Source organism: Enoplosus armatus, chromosome 16, assembly GCF_043641665.1.
Source record: "Enoplosus armatus isolate fEnoArm2 chromosome 16, fEnoArm2.hap1, whole genome shotgun sequence".
Classification (NCBI taxonomy): domain Eukaryota; kingdom Metazoa; phylum Chordata; class Actinopteri; order Centrarchiformes; family Enoplosidae; genus Enoplosus; species Enoplosus armatus.
In genome coordinates, this window is record NC_092195.1 from 15,926,812 (window position 1) to 15,945,694 (window position 18,883).

At 39.6% G+C, this 18,883-nt stretch overlaps 2 protein-coding genes across 2 annotated transcripts; both read right to left on the minus strand.

The window, feature by feature from the left end:
• Window positions 1-686: 686 nt before the first annotated feature.
• Window positions 687-2,618, minus strand: LOC139298854 (zymogen granule membrane protein 16-like). The gene is made up of 5 exons (XM_070921652.1): window positions 2,540-2,618; window positions 2,400-2,437; window positions 2,257-2,309; window positions 1,807-1,933; window positions 687-1,632 (listed from the first exon to the last, which is right to left on the minus strand). The coding sequence occupies exons 1-5, from the start codon at window positions 2,552-2,554 to the stop codon at window positions 1,308-1,310; spliced, it is 558 nt and encodes a 185-aa protein (XP_070777753.1). The 5' UTR covers window positions 2,555-2,618; the 3' UTR covers window positions 687-1,307.
• A 4,619-nt stretch (window positions 2,619-7,237) lies between these two features.
• On the minus strand, window positions 7,238-9,773 carry abrab (actin binding Rho activating protein b). The gene is made up of 2 exons (XM_070922350.1): window positions 8,968-9,773; window positions 7,238-7,721 (listed from the first exon to the last, which is right to left on the minus strand). Exons 1-2 carry the CDS (start codon window positions 9,771-9,773, stop codon window positions 7,238-7,240), a joined length of 1,290 nt encoding a protein of 429 aa, XP_070778451.1.
• Between the last annotated feature and the right edge of the window lie 9,110 nt (window positions 9,774-18,883).

Sequence of the window (18,883 nt, forward strand, 5' to 3'; positions counted from 1 at the left end):
CTTACTTAAAAGCCTCTGGAATGACAAAATTGTGCCAGTATTAGTTGGGAATGGTGTAATCTGGTGCTTCTTCTTTATGTAGGCATATAAAACAAATTATATGTGTTGATGGATGATTACACCACCAGATCAGATTTTATGTCCTATCACAATGGCTATTTTAAAGAAACCATCACACATGTGGCAACTTTACTCAGCTTTTCTGAAATTCCACAATGATACACAACATAAAATATGACCTGCTGGATTTCTCTTTTTCTAAAACACAAAACTCAAGAAAAATGGAAGGTAATAGTAACAAAAAAACTCGGATTCAAATCCCTGAGAGCCTTGGTCTATAGACTTTTGGTAATGATGTGCTGTTGTGCTGGAATTAGCCAGTAAATGCACCTTGTGTTTTGTATTCACTGAGCTAAACATGCATATAGAGAATAAATGACTCCCAGCTAATCTTAAAGCAGAAATGTACTAAAATATGTGAACAACTAGCTAACTTGTTAGCCTCATTCAGATTATTTTAAGAGGCTCTCAACTCGAGCTCAGAGCCACTGATGTTCAAGCACAAATAGGATGCAAAAAGTCACCTTTAGTTATTTGTACATTACTGAAAATACATTACTGTCCTGTACGTTATTCCTGTAGGCATTCTTCTTTTTACTGACACAACGAGTCAGGAAGTGGAGATAGACATTTAATTTCACTTTATTCAATGTCTGTTGTGCTTCATGGTGTCAATCATTCTGGGAATGTTCATTTCAGTTCATTACAGTTTATTGACATGATAAGTTTCTGTTTTGCACCAATTTGCTTCACAAAGACAGACGTATATGTATACACATACAAGCATTGAGGCAGATATGTGCATGACAGATGTTGTGGATTGCAGGATTGAAATAGAAACAAGGTAAACATAATGTAAAACCCAAGGGGGGAAAAAAGGACATAAGATATTGATACTGATTAAAAGACACAAATAAAATGACTCACCAACAAAAGCATGAGGAAAAAAGAAGTCCGATTTTAGATTAATGCAGTTCTCTCAGCAGCTCAGTAGATGAGTGTTACGGCATTATAAAGTTCAAAATGTAAAAGGAGACAATATCTCAAAATATGAATTATTTCTATGTTGGTACTTCAGCGGAGAGATTTATGGAAATACTGATTAAAATGTCGGCTACTACAGAACCATTATATCAAAGCCAAAGTCATGTTTATTTATAAAGCACATTTCATACGACAGGTGACTCAATGTGCTTCAAAATTAGACTTCTATGTTTAAAAACTGATCGGCAGATTTGCTCCTTTCCTCAGTGCTCAGCAGTGCTGTTTGCAGCTGAATTAACGATAGCCCAGTGAGCCCCGATGGAGGTGATGGCCCCGTGGACCCGGCCGCTGATGAAGCGCAGCTCGGTCTGGGTGTTGGTGGTATACATGTTGAAGGAGTGTCCATAAGGCTGACCCACATGCAGGGAGCGGCCCCTGTTGGTGGTGAACACCACTGACTGCAGGTAGTGGGCATACTTCCCAGAAATCTGGACGATGGCTTCCCCCTCAAACAACTCAATCTCCTTGGCCTCGTTGTATTTGAAACCAGCAACGGGGGACCAGATGACGCCATAGCGGAACTGGAAGCTGATGAATGAAGGGGAGACGGACAAACATGTTGTAAGAAGGAACTGCTGATGTTTCATGGTCATAATGTTCCAATAAATTCCAGCCACCAGTGGATCAAAAGCAGCTTCTCTGGTGTCCTATACTCCGGGTGCTGCAATACTTTTGATAAAAAAGTTTCCATGTGATATTTACCCTCGGATATTGCTATTGTAGGCCTCCCACACTCGTACAGCTGTGATCCTTCCCTCCCCAGTGATAGTGTACGACCTGCCACTTGCTGATCCCACTGGTGGGGAGAAGGAGTAGTACTGTGTCTGAGCTGCAAGAAGAAGAGACACAAACATTTTATTAACTTGTTAACATGAATGAACCTTGCACATTCTTCTCCAACATACTGCTGTATATTTATTCCAGAGTAAACATGAACAATAAACATATAGGAGAAGAATGTGTTATTATTTTCATTTTGATGGACTCATTCCTTATGTTTACTCTAGTCTTCCCCTCGCTGTGTGTGCATTCTCAAAATGACACATTACTGACAAAAATTACAAACATATATTAGCATCTGCATAAGATAAAGGGCCCTAAAATTGTACTATTTTCAAATCACGACTCATGAGGCATTAAATGTACACTTACACTCAACTAAAGCAGAGGCTGCAAGAAGAGCAAAGACGATAACGTAAAGCATCCTGTGAAAAGAAATAAAAAAGTTATTTTATTCTGCATCTAATTTTGAACAACTATTGTAGAATACTGGACAAATAAAAATGACGTCTCACTTGTCTGATGTGTTGTTTCGGCTGTGATCAAAAGATACCTTTAGCAGATAAGGCAGAAAATATTAACATGTTAATAATTGTTCAATGTTCAACAAATTGGTAGCCAATAAAATCAGTGGAAAGTACAAAATCATACTTACAGGTCGAATGTGCATTAGAGTTGATGAAGCCTCAGCATCAGTGTGAACTCTTCTGAAGTCCGTATTCAGTTGATTTATAGTTGACAGTAGATTTGCATTCTGGGAAAAAAAACTTTTTATTGGGCCGTCTTTGAAGCGGATGTTGCCAGTTAATGATGTTATGATTATGAAGATGGTGGTTTTCATAATCTGTCAATCAGTGAAAATGTGACAGGACCAGTCTGCCATTGCTCTCGTGTATGCACATGTGGCGGTGGTAAAAACCCTTTTAAAAATGTTCGAAAACTGCATGTACTTCTCTTCTGTTCCTCTAAATCACAAAAACATTTTTTTTAATCCCTTTTCTTTTACGCTTGACAACCTTTTCTCGATGCTTAACTATAATAACGCTATTATATCTAAATGAAAAAAAACATTGCTAATGTCATGTGTAGATAACAAACGTGAACCTGACAAGTAATACGTTGTTTCATGAGTAAAAGACTGAATAACCAACAACAAGCATACTTTTTTCCCATAAATGCAGACAGATCATTGAGTCTGTATGGGAAATCAACAGTGCTAACTTTGCAGTATGCAGACAAGTATGCAGTTGTCTGTTCAGTTTGGTCTGGGTTTTCGGTAAGTGGGAGGATCGTAGTGTCCCCATAGGTTTCCCTGTTCTCAGATTCTACTGCAGCACGAGACAAGATCTGTCCGCTAAAAGAAGCAAATGTCATCATAAATTCTTGTGTGACTGATTTATGTTCTCAGAAGTCCTGCAGGAAGTAAAAAAAATCAGTCTAATCGCTGATAGACATGCTGAACTGCCTTTGCGCTCTTATCACGACATGATGTGTGTGACTGGCAGTAGCTCTTCGATGATCTTTTTTAGATGATCTGTGCATACCTCGTCTCCATTTACTTCGCTCATGAATGTTTTTGTGAGGACTCTTCCTGGAAACCAGAGCCTAACCTGAACCTAAAACTGTCATAAATTCACCACAGTTAAGTCTTTTCTTGTATTAAGTATGATGGAAAAAAAACAGGAAGACTAAAGATTATAGGTCGGTAATAATTTATGGGCAAGTCCATCTGGAAAACAGCATCTGCCAAATACTGTAAAAGCTTCACAGCTTTCCACTTGTTGTCAGGATTGGCAGGGTTGCTCATCCAGTTTCACCAGTCTCTCTCTTCCCTGGTATGGAAGGTCTTCCCTGGTGGACCAGAGCTCTCTACTCAGCAACTACTGCTAAAGGGAGCCACTGTAACAGTTTGAATCAAGGAAAAAGTTACCAGGGTTATAGTTGACACTGACAGTATTACAAAGCATGATTTAAGACCCTTTGGGGGTCTAATTCCTTTGGGTCTGTGGCAGTTGTCAGACAAAAACAAATACAACAAAAGACATCACAACTAAGCACAGACCTCAAACAGCATAGTGCTCCGTATAATTGCCAATTCTGATCTATTGTGTACTAGACTCTTATTAAATTGTTGTGCTGCATGGGAAGTGCCTTTTTTTTAATAATGAAGAGACATGACTGAAAACAACTTTTGCTTCATTTATCTGCACCAGCCAGTATGTGCGTGTTTGTAATAATCAATAATCAAAAGGGAAACTCAGATCTTTTGTCCATTATCACTTGAAGTAAATAATCAGAATTTATTTATTGTACTAGTGTCATTTTTTTCTCTAAAAAAAACAATGATTTTTTTCCTTACGGACTATGATCCATTGAATGATGATCCAATGCTATTAATTCTACATATCAAAGCAGTATCATAACCAGTTAAAAACTCCCCGTAGTTATTTCTATCTTAAGTTATTTTACTCTGCATCTAATTTTGAATAATTATTGGGCGAATACAAATTTTGTCTCACCTGTCTGATTTGTTGTTTTCAAAAGTGATCGAAAGATAACTTCAGCAGGTAAAACAGAAAACATGTTAATAATTATGATTTTTGTAATAACAGTTTCTCTTCTCGCTCATGTAATGACAGGTCTGTATCTGTGACACAAGCTGATGACTAGAAGGAAATGCACCATCATTTCTTGTGTGACAGGTTCATGTGCTCAGAAGTCTTGCAGGAAGCATACCTCATCTCCATTTCTCTTCTCATGAATGTTTTTGTGAAGATTCTTCCTGGAAACCACTTATTGAGGGGGAAATTTATCAAAAGGGAAATTCTGACCTTCTGTCCATTATCACTTGAAGTAAATGATCAGGATTTATTTATTGTACATTTATTTTTTTTCTTTCAAGCTATGATCCATTGATTGATGATCCAAATCTATCAATTCTGTGTATTAAAGCAGAATACTGTAAATGTTAATATTTGAATGAAGTATTGTATGTATCGTGCAATCTGAGAAAACCTTACAAAATGATGTGCAGACAAGCATATATGTATATATGTATTCAAATTTACTGCCTGTACAAGCATAACAAAGACACAAAACCCCTTCACATGTAGAGATACACGAAAGAAAAGTCAAGCTCTACACACTGATGCTTCATGAGGCTGCACGACCTTTAATTTGATCTGTGAGTATTCAGTTATTTTGAATAGCTTCTTCTGCTTCTACCATCATTAAATCAATGGTGGAGTAAAAACCTTGCCTTCAAAGCCTAAGTTAAAGTCCCCCTCCACTCAAAAATAAGTTTTTTCTTCTTGTTCACTGTGCAGAATAGTGTATGTGCAGAGTTTGACACTAGAAGGCTGTTTTCACATTCATCTGCTGAAAGTGGAAAGCTTCTATGTGCTCATTGAAAATCCCATTTTCAGGGGTGGGCCTACATTATTTGGAAGCCAATCCTGCTCCAATATTCAACTTGCAAAAGTGTGATGTGGAAACTTGAAGCACACATACACTGAGAATGGACTTTACAGTGAAGTAGGAGACATCTGTTGCCCAGCAGGAAAACTTTATATTTATATTTATAGATTCTGAACTTTTTAATGGAGGGGATCTTTAAAGAGGACCTATTATGCTTTTCTTATTTTCTGTCATATTTATATATAATGTTACAATGTTGGATATTCATACTAAATGTTGCCAAAGTTGCCAAATAATGAGGTAAAAGTATGTAACATCCCTGTGAACCAAAAGCTTTTTTCAACTGCCGTGTCTATCTGATAGACACGGATGTCCTCATATCTGCTCCAGGCACAGATCTTAACCAAGTAGTTTTGTTGCCTAAACCTCAGCCTTCTGGACTTATTAGTAGGTGGAGGAGGCCCCGATAAACACTGATAATGCCATCAACCAAGTGAATGGATGATAACGGCCCCCTGAACCTACTAGTAGGTGTAGCAGGTCTCTTCTAATGCATATCTACGAGGCTGATAAACACTGATGACGCCAATTCAATCAAGTATTCAAGTTCTTAAGTACAGTAATTGAGTAAATGTACTTAGTTATGTTCCACCACTGCATTTAATAGGTTATATACTTTTTCTACCTCAACTGTTTATGTTCTCTACCTTTAAAATGATCATCAACATTCGAATACTTTTTTTCTCTAATTTGCAACAGATAACTGTTGATCACAAGCTATGAATCAGACATCTATTTGTATAACAGAATGCTTTATCTTGTCTACTTATCTACTTTGTTCTGTACGCAGCCTCTACTTTGGATCATTGTAACAAAACAGTAAAGTTCTGCTAATAATAGAATATAGTTTGACAAAACAACAAATGATCCCATGGCTATGGCCTCTGACCAATAGCTTGGATTTGACTCAGTAGTTTAGTTTTGACTCACTGTAGATAGATGAGACCTTTACAGCACGTTACTGAGAGTGCTAGCAAACACCTTAAATGTACAGTATGCCTTATTATGGCATCCTTTCTGCTGAAATGGCTTTAAAAAAGAAAACCAACAGCATCTTCAATTTGCCTTATTAATCAAACACTAAAAATAACTGCTAACGTTGGTTCTGTATGATACTACAAACCCCCAATAATTCTACATAACACTCAAAAACTGGATGTGAAAAGGAAAGTTTTTTTCTTTTCCCCCAGACAGTCATAGTCACCCTTTACATTAATCATAACAGGCTCAGTCTTAACAGGCCATGAGATTTAAAAGTGCTGTGGTCGGCTCTGTTCCTCTGCATTGTGCCTGGTACAGTATAATGAATGCTGAGCTGCAGGTCTTCAGGCAATGAAACCCAATCCGTGTTTGAATTACTGTGTTACACTATACTGCAAAGCTGCTGGTTATTTGGTACATTAACACATAATCAAGTATTAACATAAGCCATAAAGAAAGTGCAAAAAAGAAACGTATGAGAATCTGCAAGCAACTCTGAATGGAAACTTAAGTAGCCAAAAGCTAGAATCTCTTTGAACTCTATCTCTCCTGAGCCCCTGAATTAAAACTTGAAAGTCTTAGCAGATTTCTCAAAACATGTGCATGACAGCTACAACTCAAATATCCACAACACTGACAGAAAGAGTCTGTAAGTATCTACAAAAATAGCAGCAATATATTCCTTGGATAATCCACACCGACTCATCCACCATGCTTTGCAGGCTCCATGTTCCTTTGATATTGTTCTGCAAGTGTCCACTGAACAGACCCAGGTCAAATTGCGTTTTAAATCCTCCTTTTAGCTCTGCTTGATAATGACTGGGGTTATTTCTCAAGTTTCATTATGCCAGGCGAGTAGAGGATTTCTACTACAACTTTGACCCAGGTGTTAACATCACACCAGCAGAGTAATGATCACTCCATCATCCTGGCCCTGCCACAGCATCTCCCCTTCAAACGCCACCTTCCCATGTTTTCTGGCTCTCATCAAAATCCCCACCACCTTATCAGAGATCCTAACATATCTGTCAAACAGCTGTCCGAACGTGACGCGGGTCTTTCCGTCTGGGTCCGGATCAGCCATAGTCCTGATCACATAACACATGTCGTCTATCTCACGGTGGATGTGTTGCTCGGCGCGTTTAGCTCTCTCCGCTGTTTGGGTACCCTCCTTGGGGCGTCCGTAACCATCTTGGCCCTTTTGGAGGCGGAGCGACATGGAGTAATCATAGTCAAAATATTCACTGAAGGGGTTCAGTTTCTGGTTCACGGTGTGCTCTGAGGCCCAGTTCTGCCAGCGGCTCTTGAGGTTTCCCACAGCGTTGCATTTCTTGGAGAGAGCATTGATCTTGTTGGCATCTCCAGCTTCCTTCTGGTACCTGGGAGGGATGTCAGATTATATTACAAATAAATAAAAAAGTACAATACACTGTGAGTCTGTTTTGATCAAGGGGCAAAGATGTTGCTTTTTTATTTGGTCTTAGGCTAAATTCACACCAAATCAGGGACTGCGGCAATTAGCGCAGGGGTGTGCAGCAGAGTGGGAGTGTCACTTCCTAAGTAGAAATACTAACTAGAAATCCCAACTTGAAGTGGCTGCACAGAGATTAACGTCTTTGTACTCCCTCATGGCAGAGTTGTACAGCTCTTGAAAGGTCATCACTGCGGCAATCAGTCTCTCTTCCATCTTCACAGTGGTACATACTTCTTCTTCCTGCGTTTCTCTACAGTTGATTCTGTTTCAACTTTTCGCCACAGGGCTGCTGCATGTTGTTTTTCTGGGCCCCCTGTAGTCCCCACAGCCTAAATTCACAACCCACATTCAAATGAATGCGAGAACTGGTGTTTTTTTTGCCGCAGCACTTGATTTGTGTACTCAGCCTTAAGGATAAATGCAGACCTAATAGACAGGTTATAAGGGGTAAAAAACAGACCAGAATGACTGAGAGTTTATGAACATGACAAGTTGTTTTTGTGCTTTAAAGTGCACGAATCAAAACTCATTATCCCAAGAAAGAAATCTCCCTGTTTGCTCAAAGTTTTCTGTCTGGTCAGATCTGGATTTTGATAAGATGGAGGAACATTTTGCACAGAAACTGGTGAGGAAGAAACAAGAAGCACATGTTTTAAGGTATGACAGCACACACTGGTTACTATGTGTTCGTGGCTGTTTACGTTATGCTTTGGTGATCAGTTTGATGTCATTTAGAGTTTCACTCCTGTAATACTAGAAGGTAACCATTGAAATCTCTATTAGATTGTGTTTTTGTTGTTGTTGGAATAGGCACTTGATCTTCAAGGAAACTTTTACTTCCTGGAAGACTTCTTGAACTGAAATGGGTCAGTCCTGGCTTTCTGCCCATCCTGTCAAATCAAGCTGCTTTTCTCTCCACAACTAACACTGACATTTACACCTAACATTGTTCTGTCAAGTGTCTAACCGCATTATCCTGTTTCAAAAGGAAATATTAAATGAAGGAAGTAAAGATACTAAAGATAGTACTTTCATTGGACTGAGAATTGAATCATGGTTTTGTTCCTTGTTTTCCAGCATTTTAAAACCCAAATTTAAAATGCAACAACTTCCTCTGCAACTATAAAATGAAGCACACTGATCGTACTCACGTTGGGATTGAGGGTCTTTTAATCTTCATAGCTGACTCAGAGTCTCTTTCAGAGTCTTTTTGCTCTGCTTCATTCAAAGAGCTTTCCCTTTGTGTTTGAGCATCCTCTATTCCCAGTCTCTCCTTCTCTGCCTCAGGGTGTCCACTGTCGTCTTTGTCATCACCACAGGTGTGTCCCTGTCCTGGTCCTCCTCCCGCTTTTCCAAGCTTCTGCTCTTTCTCCACCTGCTTCCAGCTTTTAGTCAGAGATGATACCATGTTTGAGCATTTTCTACGGCGTGTAGGTGAGCTTCTCTTCTTCAGAAGCCTGTCAATCTCATCACCTGATGGCAGAGACTCTTTCTTGATCTTCTCAGTCAGGAGCCCAATGCCAGCACCTTTTTCCTGAACCCCGCTGATCACCGTCTTCACCACTTGCTTTACCTTGATGCAAGATGCAACCGCTGGCTCAGCTGAGGTCTTAACCTCCTCAGTCTCGGATGCATCTTGGTTCTCCTTGTGAGGAGTTAAGGTCTTTTGAACCTCCCCAGAGCTGATTACATGATTTTGACAGGCTTCTGTTGGCATGGTGTGAGCGGGAGAAGGCTTCTTTGGGACCCATGTCTTTTTGGGTTGCTCTGTTGGTCCTTCCTGTGAAGATGGAGCCCAGCCACTGGGTTCACTGGCCTGCTTCGTCTCGTTCTCTGTCACCCACTGCTGCCAGCCCCTTGTCAGGCTGCACACCATGCTAATAGTGCGGAGCTTCTTGATATTCTTGTTGGTGGATGGTTTCCTTTGGGAAGCTTGGCCGGTCTGTTTATCAGACATAATTATGCGTATTTAATGTGTCAAATAAGGCACAATTTATCCCACTAAGTAATCTTCCTTAACAGCTGCCAGATTAGCTTGAACATATTCATCTCCTCTTTGCTCAAATCTTTGCTTTCTGTAACTTTTTCCTCCCTCTGTTGCCTCCTACCCTCAGGCTTGGAGCAACAGCTCTAAAATGGGGAGAGCAAACCCTCTAATGACGGTGGAAAGTATTCAAGTCATCCCAGGCTACCGTCCTGATCATCTTTCCCTGACACTGGTCACCCCTACGGACTCATGTTTCATCACAGATTGCAGAGCTTGTAACTAGAGGTAAATAGGGCAGTAGACCAGGGATTGCTAAGCTTAATCAGCCAATGCACAGATACAAAGACCATCAAAGACATACCAGTTAAACTTTCTAGCTTGAACAGATATAAAGAATCTTCAAGCAAAGTGCAAATACATATGTTGAAAAATCACACAACATTTTAGTAATCAAAGGAAATTTATTGACAATTACTCACCTCAGTTTTTCTAGACATGTGAAAACACCCCCACAAATTTAGATGGTCTACAATACTCATTCCCAGTGGTGGGTGAGGTATTCAGATCCTTTACGTAAACATTTTAGCATTTACGTTTAGCCAAAGTGGCTGCATATGTAGCATGCATGTAGCAATACCACACTTTAAGAATACTAGAGAGGAAATAAATGAAATGATGACCAATTGCCCACAACTTTACAGAGAGGCATGAGATGAACAGAACAGATTCAGAGAAAACAACAAATTAAGACAACCTCAGGTATTACGCCACGAGTAGGATGCAGCTTTAAAATCTTACCTGCACATCTCTTCCAGAGGATTTAACTACTGAAATAATTCCATAATTTACACTTCAATCAGAAGAATCTGCTGCCATATGCAGTTTTAAATTACTGTATCTCAGACAGAAAGAGTTAAAAAGAAATAAATGACCACCAGGTTGAGTTTGTGATGCAAAACTTGAAGGAGATGCTGACAAGACTTTAACAGAGAGTATCACAGACACAAGGAGACACTTAATCTGAGGTGAGAAAAGGAAACAGGGAGCTCGATACCTGGAGGAGATGAGGATCTCCTGCTTACGCATGGAGGGGTTTAGTCTTGCAATGCAGCTGGTAGTGAGATCACAATTCACCCACTCACTTACATTAGCATTATTAATAGTGAGACTAGCAAAACTGAGGTTTGACAGATAGTGGTGATTAGATAAAGGTATTTAGTGCTGTTTTAAAAGCTGTGTTTTATGTGAAGATATATAACGTAGTTTTATGTTTGTTGGTTTTTCATGTTTGTGTTTGCAGAGGAGGGTTATTTATAACTAGAACTTGGCACACACACATGCACACAGACATGAAGTTGCAGCTGTTAGCAGTCTGTCATGGAGAGTGGAAGTGACTCATCGAGCATCAGGACATCTTCTCAAACCAACTGACACCCCACTATCTCACCCTGTTTGTCATCTTTTTGATGTATTTGGCTGCCTTTAAAGTCAAACTTTTTAGAGTGAAGAATAGATGGATTATAGGCATCTGAGATGCATTGTCTGATAAACTGAATAAAAGACTAAATTGCACAAAATTAGCACATTTAACACAATAACGCTGGATCCATGGATGCTAAAAGTGATGATTATGTCCATTAAAATGCCATGAACCATCTGCTGATTTCTAATAGACTTTTCAAAGCAGTCATGACAACAGTGGAACAGCGTCTCCAGATGGATTTCATATATTCAGTTTCACATGCAGGTCTGAGAGGAGGGTTAGTGCTCCTCCACAAGGACAAACAGGCTCATTGCGGTTTCAGGTTCAGGATAGAAATATAATACATGGATGAAACTGCTTTTTGCAGCTGTTGTGGGCTAGAGTCCTTTAGTGAAATCAAAGTGTTTTATTCAAAAGACACAAAATAATGTTGCAATGTATATTTTTCCTAATGTAGATGTAGATTTAAAACATCATGTTTTAGTGATCATGAATATATACGACACTCCTGCTGACATGTTGTCACAACAGCTTAAAAAACATTCCACAAAACAGGACTTCCTCATTTTCCTCAACACATAAGAAACCACCGACTTCTTTTGGTGTTTGTTTACGCAGCAGGACATGGATGCAGTGGTGTCAGTGAAGGAAGCCCAAGAAAAAGACAATACTTCCTCCATTAGGGTTTATATATTTTGGATTATATAATAATAATAGTCACAAGTCACATTAAGAACACACAGTTTATCTGTCACATCCAAGACAACCCTCAAACCCTGTTTCTTTTGTGGAGCACCACCTGGAGCTTTTCCTAAATTTACCTTTTCCAAGTATAGCTGGATATTACCTCTGAGGCCACTTGTATCTTTATGTGACAGCATATCTGCAGGGACCTGGAACAATTTTGATAGCAGTGGAAGCTAAGTCTGCGTCTCTTATTCAGACTATGGCAAAAAGAGGATCATTCATCCTTACTTCACACTAATAATGACACCGCTGGAGAGCTTTTCTTTATCACGAAGTAGGGCTAATAAGACTTGATTTGATTTGTTAAATAGATGTATAGTTTAATAGATTGAGCCACTAAAAGGATAATGTCTGTTTTCATTTTAGAGTGATTTTAAACAATTTAAATGTGTGGTATGGATTGTGAGGGTGGCAGTCTACCACTAGAGGTTGCTATGATTTCATTGTTGAAGCACTGTGACACTCCACACAAATAGGTCTCCTCAGCTCGCTACTTACTGTAGCACATGCAAACATTTCTACCAATGAATTAGCAGCCACACACACTGTATGTTGAATTAGAGCACAATGATGTGCACTATATCCCATGGTTTATCATACTTATCATGTTATAGAAGAAGATTTTATCCCACTATCTCACCCTTTTAAATTAAACTTTTTATAGTGAGGAATAGAGGGATTAAGGGGCTCTGAGATGCATTTTCTAATGAACTGAATAAAAAACAGCACAAAATTAACACAAACTACCAAACTTGTCAAAAAAACAAAACAAGTAACACTGGATCCATGGGTACTAAAAGTGATGATTATGTCCATTTAAATGGCATTAACTGCTGATTTCGATCAGACTTTGCAAAGCTGTGGAGCGATGTCTTCAGATGGTTTTGATTCTGTCTCTGAAAAGACACATATGCTGCAGGTGGGAAGTCAGTGCATTTCCTAAATTAAAGGCCACTCTGGTGATTTGGGCCAAATAGACCGGGTGGCCGACCCCACTGAAGGCAGAGGAGGTCCAAGTCTTTAAAAATGCACCTGTGTTTCCTGGTGCTTATCGAAATCTGCACTGCTGCTGCTTTGTTTACCTTTCACCGCTCGTTCCGAGATTGTTTTACTTGGCCGGCCTTATTATTGTGCATTAATTGTGCAGGAATGCATCTGTGAGGATCTCTCAAGCTGTTTCTCTGACCTCTGTATGTGATGCGAATGTGATTTGTGTTATCCTCTCGGTGATCTTGCACATAATTGGGATCCTGTTGTTGCAGTGATCAGATCAACATCCCAGCATGTAAGAGATGTTCATAACTATCATCTTGATTGCAGCAGCAGCTTAAATTCAGTGAGTTTGTTTGCAGGACCAGTAAAGTGACTAAATGAAACAGCTGTAACCAGGATGTTTTTCACTTCTTGTCTGCAGAGTTTGATGGATTTAATGTTTCTTCATTTCCGGACTGATCAACAATAACATCTGTAACTGTCAAACATATGGCTCTTGACAAATAATGTGAAATAACTACACTAAACTACAGTTTTGATACTTGCCTTCCCACAATGCTGAACTCAACAAAGAAGCCAGCCGCACAAATCTGTCCTGGCCCATGAAGAGTAAACCACGATGTAATCCACTAATACTTCCTTCCGAAGAGGCTGTATTGTTTGGCTGTGCCACTTGGCCCTGATAAATAAAGATGGGGAAGACAGTAAATTAAAGCTAGCTCAATACAGGGGTCAGGGACGGCCGGCCAGGAGGCTGAGAGGAAGCCTCGTCCCCTGCAGAGGGACCGACAGGATGACAGAGAGCCCTGCTGGGGCCAGACAAACCCATTAGAGCCTGAGGGAGAACTAAAGCTCCCTGGTTTGGATTTATGTGACAGTTTTCATGACAATATCTTACATGATGAAGGGGATGGAAGCAGAAGAGGAAGGTCTATGATAAAAGATAAACCAGGAGCACTTTAGAGTGGCAAGTGTTTACAGTTGTAGAGGCTTGAAATGGTACTGTTTAATGTTAAATTTAATGTTTTTTCTGTGTCACTGTCAACTTCCAATGGCTTTAAATAACATTAAGAGTCTACAGCCGTGCTAGAGGCTCTGTGAGGCTGTTCTTCAGTGGTGCTTTGAAATGCTAGCATCAGCATGCTATCATGCTCACAATAACAATGCTTATATGCTGATATTTCTGATGGGTCCATGTTGAGGGCCCCTGTCTCCTAAATGGTTGATCATTCTGGTTACTCAAATCATGAACTAACACTCTCTCATGCCAATTCATATTGGCCCATGTAGGTTAACATGTAGGAAAACATTTGTTCAAATCAAAAGGGGTCAGAAAGTGATTGATTTGCTCGAAATTGGTCATACAACTTGGAATATTAGCATTTGAAATGATTGAATATTGAAATTGAATGGGTCTTCGGTAAAGCTAAGCTTGCTTCTGTTCATCCAAATATGGATATGAATGTGCTTTCTTCAGGTATTACAAGGCCATTTTAGTGGTAGTAGTTAGCCCACGATTAGCAAGCAACTTTTCCCTGTAATTAAATGTTGATTTTTGTTTGGCAAACAAGCTTTGTACTTTTATTATTATTATTATTTGAGATGCGCATGCAAACACAGTTTTCAAACAGACTAAGCAAAACACAAACTGAACAAAGAGCAGAATAAAATATAAATATAAATATAAAATATAAATATAAATATAAAATATAAAATATAAAATATAAATATAAATAAAATATAAGGAGAAAATTAGAGCACATTGGGCTGATTTTAAGAGGATTCTTCGTGATTTGCATGCTGGATCTTCTGTTTTTTAGAGATATTGAATGTGTTAGTCAAACATAAGGGCTATTTGTTTTGAGACATGCTCTTGTTACCGGAGATCTTATAAAAACATGTTGCTTTTGGCTTGCATCGCGTCAGTCAGCAATCACACTTCATTACTTCTGACCGCTGCAGCCTCTGGAGCAATAATTGGCCACGCACTTCTCACTTGTTACACCTACTTTTATAATGTTAAGGACACTGAGCTCTGAAATCAAAAGCCCAGAATAGGACCAGTGCATTCAGTGCTTCCACTGTTTCTTTATCCAACTTACTACTTTATGACCTCCATGCTGGTTTCCCATGTTTTTTTGTGCTAATTTTCCAACATGTTACAGGAATAGACAAATAAAATAGCACCTCGTTGGATGAGTTATATAAACAAGAAATTGATCTTTAACTTGAACTTCCCAGGATGTCTTATCATGATTTAAAGTCTCTCTGGGATCCACATTGGCTGATTCAGCCGCCTAACATCCGAAAGAGACATGAAAGTTACAGCTGATACGTTTAAGCTCTTTTCATCCAACTGAGACGTCTTTCTGCTGTTATTGGTTTGAATGGCTCCTGCCGGGGCATGCAGCCTTTCTTTGCTTCACACCCTCTGTGTACACCAGGTGTGATTCTGACTCCCACAGACCATCAATCACATCAACCTCCTTTACAGTTTTTCTAGATGAGGGAGTCCCTCACCTCAACTCACGTTTACATTCTTATTCTGCTCCATTTATTTTCCCAAACCACAGGACTTTCTGCTCAAAACCAGCATTGCACAACCCAAAATCACTTTATAATTACCACCACAATAATCTTGATAACTGATATGTACCAATGGCAACCGTTCTTATTATACAAGTCAAGAAGATAACACATGAAAGTTGGCTTTTAGTAGTCTTGAGAAATCAGAGATCAGATAACTTGTTGCTGTCGATTTGTAAATCTATATTCCTCTGCACATTTAAAGAAAAACTATACAACCTAAATCTCAACAATTCTGCAGAGAACACACTGTTGGTTTGGGATTATAGTGCAGTACTGCAGTGAAAAAGAGAATGAATGGGATGGAGTTTCACACATTGATGTCAGCATTTACTGTAATGATTTCAGGTTGACTTGTATCTGATGAATTTATGAGATCATTCCCTCGTGCCCTTTTAGCACCATATTCTGTGCTGTGGCAGCTTTTCAAAAATGTTTGCTTAATCGGCGGTTGATTCTGTGCCAGTTATGCGGAACATGAAAACATTTAAGACCCAGTCATTCATTTAAAACACAGGCGAAATTACGTCACTGGCACAGAGAGCCAATATATGGGGCTTTTCTCCTCCCTCTCAATGCTGTGCATCTCACAGCTATGCAGCGAGCTGAGCGCACCTCCAATAAAGGTTGAAGACAGCAATTATCGGCCTTTAAACTCTTTACTGGAGGCAATTATGAAACTGTGAAAACAATATCGGAAAAAAACAACAAATTCAATGAGATTACAAATCAGAAAAAGATGAGATATCATGAACATACAAGAACACAATAACAAGAAAACTGGGTTCACAAAAGCAGGCTCCCGTTATTCTGTTCACGCATTATTCCAAGATAGTTATCCTGACTGCGTCTTGTAGAAACACCGTTTATTAGCTACTTCAGCTACTATTTGGAGCGGGTCAGTAGCAAGTGAACCAGATACAAACAGTGTAGCTACATCTCCTTTTACATCATGCAGGAAGAAAAAAGGTATCCCCAGTGGAAGATGACAATCTATTTACTCACTTGGCTATTTGCCTCACTCACTTTATTTAAAACTCAGTTACTTTCATCTTATTTCATATTTTAATCCATTATTTATACACCAGGGTTACATAATGAAAGAGGATTATTGAGAGCTGTTGAAGTTCACTCCATCAGTCTCGCTGCTGTTGTCTGACTCTGTCTCTTCATCCTGGGATGAAGGATCCCCCGTTGTGCACTCAGGTCACCACAGTGGATCTTTTTTCTGTGACTTCTCTTCCCTTAAGTCCAACAATCGAAGGTGTAATATAATAATGGTTTGTACTGGTGCAAATCTCTTTGTACTGGATTTATAATACTGGAATTAAGAGCACATTCTAAAGGAACTTTATGATTGAATCTGCGAATGAGCAAAGCGTACAGATAGATGCTCTATTTTTATTTTCACTTCCTTCCTTCATGTCCTCAATGTTTTTATTCCTTTCCATGTGAGCAGGTGGTCTCAGTAGGGGATTCAATGGCCCAGAGTGTTCATACTGCAGGTACTGTACTCTGTAATATCTGATTTGGTTGGGGTCCAACACTGTCCGTCTTCATGCAGCTCGGAGTCCCACCTCCCTCGGAGAGTCCCATCGCCTCGCCAGCCCCTCAGCTCTTCCTCAGTTAACTGGAAAGGAGCCATTTTCAGCAGAGCGACGTGGCTGTGGATGTAAGTAGTTGTGTAAGTGTGTGTGCGTACGTGTGGAGATGACAAGTGAAACGCCACTTTGCTTGACATCCTGAATGTCCACTAGAGACAAACCCCCCCTCCCCCGTTTAGAAGTGGTTCTCGGTACCTCCTGCCCTCACACCAACAAAAGACAAAGCTTAAGACCCACATAGGTGTTTGCCAGCTTGTGCAGACTCTCTTCACACTCCGCTGCTTCAGACTCTCTATAGAACACATTCCAGCGAGGGTGTCGGGTCAGTGCAGGTGCTGAAGGACACGCAGCGCTTTGCAGGCTGCAGTAATTTGTTTAACCTCTGATTAGGCCCAGGAATGTCAACTATGAAGAGACACTACAGGTCCCGACAGCATCGTTTTGACACTTTGGCAATCTGTCATTGCCACTAGCAAGCAAGTGAGCGAGTCACCACTCGAGACAATACCCACTCCACTTCCTGGGCAGAGAGGGGGTCTTAATGTTTGCACCATCTGGTTTGGTCCTGAAGAAAGCATGTCCGTCTGTCTGTGAGATTTACCTCATGTCTTTCTGTGCAGTAAGCTTGCAGTATAGCATTTGTATCGGAAGATTTAAACTGATGCTGAAGATGTTATCATGAGAGGAAGCTTTTTGAAGTTAAAGCATGTCTGCTTAAAGAAGGACGTAACGTGGGCCAAATTTTTGGAACTCTGACTTTAAACCTATGTCTATCATCACATCAATTTGGCACAAAAAGCGCAGCCTAAACGCAGATTGAAAACATTAGTGCATCACATGCTCTTTTATTTAATCTAGCAACACAACACTGACCACATGTTACAAAAGATGTTTAAATAAATCTGCAAATCTGGAATTTAATGAGGTAAAAGCAGAATTATCAAAGGCACATTTCTGCAGGGTTATTATCTTAACTTCTATGTTTTATGCTCAACTTCAAAACACCATTGTACTTCGGGCGAAGGAAAAACAGAAAAAAAGAGCTTTCCTCAGGAAAGCAGCTTTACGTACACACACATTAAATTATACAATTTTAGTATGCTAATAAACATGTCAATTGTAGTTTTACAAGTCCCAGATACTCTATCTTCTCACCACATGTACCTTTAGTAAACACTCCGCAGTAGATGCTGTTGTTAGAAGCTAGAAGTTATGAAATATGTGTTCACACGGATCACTTGGTGGAATCATTAATTTCATGCTTCATATCCAACTCCAGCTCCTTTTTTTTTTCCAAGAGCTGCATTGATGAGAAACAGAAACTGGCTGGATCCTGAGGCTGTGTCCTGTTGATGTCTGTGAAAAATAGTTTGGATGTAACTGTAGCTCTTTGTCTCAAGGTAAGAGGTCTTGAAGGGGTTTTATAATGTCCTCTACAGTAAGATGAACTCCTCCTAAGATGAAACCTCATTCTTTGGGAGTTTTGTACATGTGGGCACCAGCTGAATATATGCATTTACATCTCTGTGAAAATGGAGGGATCATGATGTTGTACTTTATCATTCCATTCAGAAATATACTGTATATCTCGGTGTATTTTTGAAAATACGCATTACTTGTATATGCAAACATGCATTTTCTTCCCTGTGAGCACACAGCTGTAGTTG

Bases quoted from the DNA above. Each gene is read 5' to 3' on its own strand.
- LOC139298854 (XM_070921652.1), bottom strand. The intron at 2,310-2,399 runs GTGAGACGTCAT...TTCTTTTCACAG, and splicing joins CGAAACAACACATCAGACAA to GATGCTTTACGTTATCGTCT. The intron at 1,633-1,806 runs GTAAATATCACA...TTCATTCATCAG, and splicing joins TACAATAGCAATATCCGAGG to CTTCCAGTTCCGCTATGGCG.
- abrab (XM_070922350.1), bottom strand. From the start codon at position 9,773: ATGTCTGATAAACAGACCGGCCAAGCTTCCCAAAGGAAACCATCCACC. The intron at 7,722-8,967 runs GTGAGTACGATC...CATCCCTCCCAG, and splicing joins AAAAGACCCTCAATCCCAAC to GTACCAGAAGGAAGCTGGAG.